The sequence below is a fragment of the Impatiens glandulifera genome, chromosome 6 (genome assembly GCF_907164915.1).
Source record: "Impatiens glandulifera chromosome 6, dImpGla2.1, whole genome shotgun sequence".
NCBI classification, from domain to species: Eukaryota; Viridiplantae; Streptophyta; class Magnoliopsida; order Ericales; family Balsaminaceae; genus Impatiens; species Impatiens glandulifera.
Genome location: NC_061867.1, coordinates 20,722,818 through 20,725,707, shown reverse-complemented (window position 1 = coordinate 20,725,707; position 2,890 = coordinate 20,722,818). Strand labels below are relative to the sequence as shown.

Here is a 2,890-nt window from a genome sequence, read left to right as displayed (position 1 = left end):
TATATATATATATATATATATATATATATATATATTCAAATTATAAAATAAAATGATGTTTTTCATTAAAATTATTTGATTTGATTAATTTTTTTAACATGGTATATAAAATATAGAATAGAGAGATCATCGTGTTCGTACACGTGTTCTATGATGATTAGATCTCTAGGCCATGTGAGATAGCCCTCGAAGTTACTAGAATTGTGTCTCCCGGCTTTTAAATGCACTAGCACGCAGCCGATCAAAGGCCAAGTGAAGTGCAGAGTATTGAAGTGATATATATATATTTGTACAAAGAAAGCTTTCTAAGAATTTTCAAGATAATCGGCACGTACAGAGATGGCCTTAATTCCGAGCATTTTTGGTGGTCGACAAAGCAACGTCTTCTTCGATCCCTTCTCTCAAGACCTCTGGGATTCGACCTTCGAATCAGGATTAATCCCTTTCTCCTCCTCCAATTCCTCTCACCGCGAGACCTCGGCCTTCGCAGCCGCCAGAATCGACTGGAAGGAAACGCCGGAGGCTCACGTGTTTACGGCAGACTTACCTGGGCTGAAGAAGGACGAGGTCAAAGTGGAGGTCGAAGAAGATCGGGTTCTTCAGATCAGCGGGGAGAGGAACAAAGAACAGGAAGAGAAGACCGATAAGTGGCATCGGCTGGAGCGGAGCAGCGGAAAGTTCCAGCGCCGGTTCAGGTTGCCGGAGAATGCCAAGATGGAGCAGATAAAGGCGACCATGGAGAACGGCGTCCTCAAGGTGACCGTGCCAAAGGAGCCCGAGAACAAGCCGGAGGTGAAGTCAATTGACATTTCCGGCTGAGAAGAGGTTCGCAGAAACACCCTTAATAATAATCATAATAATTATATTTGTGGGAGTCTTGAGTTGTCAAAAGGATTTTCAGTATGAGTTTGTGTTTGTATCCATCCGGTGATTATTAAACGTCTGATATTAACATGTTATTATTAATACATAAAAGAGAATTTACATTCAAAGAGAATGTTTTACTGCTTGTTTCAACGATGTTACAAAAATGATAGTAGTGTGGACTTGATCTTAACTAACAGTATTTTAAGACCAAAAAAAAAAATCCTTTTATATAGGAGAAATATTATTCTTTCAAATTTAGATAGGCATTATGACTTGGAAATTTGATGAAATGTCCCTCCTAAGAGGTTTAATTCCAAAAAAGACACGGTTGATAAAGTTTGCAAAAAGGACCTTTTTGTCATGTAAAAAGTCTGTAATACCCCTTGCGCGCCTGTTTTACTGCTCAATTACGAGAAATGTATTTCTCGCATTTGATATTTCTCGCATTTGGTATATATATATATATATTGAGATTTAGACATTTGTAAAATATATGAAAACGGTTAGGGTTTCGATTACAATAAACTACGAAAAACAATCTCCAATGGAGGACGAGATCGCGGTGCATTCATCTCTGGATATCAGATTAACACACATACATTATGACGACTCAAGACAAGAACGCCTTATCATCGGAGGCTCCACTTGCCCCCGTCACCGTCGAACGCAATGTTCGCTCCGATCTCGACACCAAACTTCCAAAGCCTTGTATGTATCTCTAGCTAGATCTTGTTCTTTCAAATTATTAAATCTTTGAGATTGGGTCTTTCATCAAATATGCAGACTTGGCTAGATAGGTCAATTGGGTTTGAAGGAAATGGTTGGTATTATATGAGATTAGAAATTTGAATCTCTAAAGTTGGATCTTTTCTCTCTGTGATTAATTGGGTTTTTTTTCGTTTCTTCTTTAGTTCTAAGGGTTTTCGTCTTATGTATACAGGATAAAATAAATCACCAAAGATGCTATAACAGCAGACAAGGAACGAATCCGGGAGATACACTGCCGGAAAAGGTGGATGTAAGTATCGAGATGTTTCTTAGGTTGCTGGTTGTTGGATTTCTACAAAAGTAAATTTGATTGTCTTACATATACTTCAGATATTCATACTATTGTGTTTTATCTTCCAATTAATCTCAGGCCTACTGAAAATGTTGATCTTGATAATGTAGAACAAGCTTCATTGAATACACAATTGTCATCTTCTAATATTGGATTTAGATTTCTCCAAAAGATGGGTTGGAAAGGAAAAAGTCTTGGGAAGGATGAACAAGGTAAATAAACATCAATTCTCTTATTGAAGTAGATTGATTATAATATGTTATAGCAAGGTTTTATGGGTGAACTAGCTCTTAACATAGACACGAGAATTGAACATTTCTCCAGGAACTTCATTGTTTGTGCATCTGTTATGTTTTCTCTATCAAATAATTGGGTAGTAAATTATTTTTTCGGTTTATATTAAGGAAATAATTGAGCCAATAAGGTCTGGTATGCGGGATGCAAAATTGGGAATTGGAAAACAGGAAGAGGATTATTTTTATACTGCTGAAGAAAATATCCAAAGGAAGAAACTTGACGTGTAGTTAGAGGAGACAGAGGAGATTGCTAAGAAACGAGAGATATGCTTTTTGCAGTTTGTATGTGTGCATACCCGGATAATTGGAGCTTGATGCTTGCTTCTTCTTTTTTTACAAACCAACATTTATTAGCAGAAGGCAGCACATATTTCTTTTATATGTGTGTCTTTTGAGGGGAATTGATATCATCAAGTTTCGAAGGTCTTGAGAATTTCGTACAGTTTTTATTACCTGGTTGTTTGCTTCTACTGCCAAGGTCCAAGAATCTGCAAAACAAGCTAAGCCAAAAAGGGAGGCAATTGTTTTCCTTGTTACTTCTGTTGGGACTATTGTCATTGTTGTTTCATAATTAGGCAGTTTCTTATGTTGGCCAGATTTCAAATAGTAGCTCGACAAAGAAGAAGGCAAAGATTCCAATAGCTTCAGTTTTCGGGAATGATAGTGA

At 37.1% G+C, this 2,890-nt stretch overlaps 1 protein-coding gene across 1 annotated transcript; it reads left to right on the top strand.

Annotated features, from left to right (window-relative positions):
• Positions 1-324: 324 nt before the first annotated feature.
• LOC124942801 (18.1 kDa class I heat shock protein-like) lies at positions 325-874 on the top strand. The gene has a single exon (XM_047483358.1). The coding sequence runs from the start codon at positions 340-342 to the stop codon at positions 817-819; it is 480 nt and encodes a 159-aa protein (XP_047339314.1). The 5' UTR covers positions 325-339; the 3' UTR covers positions 820-874.
• Positions 875-2,890: the final 2,016 nt, after the last annotated feature.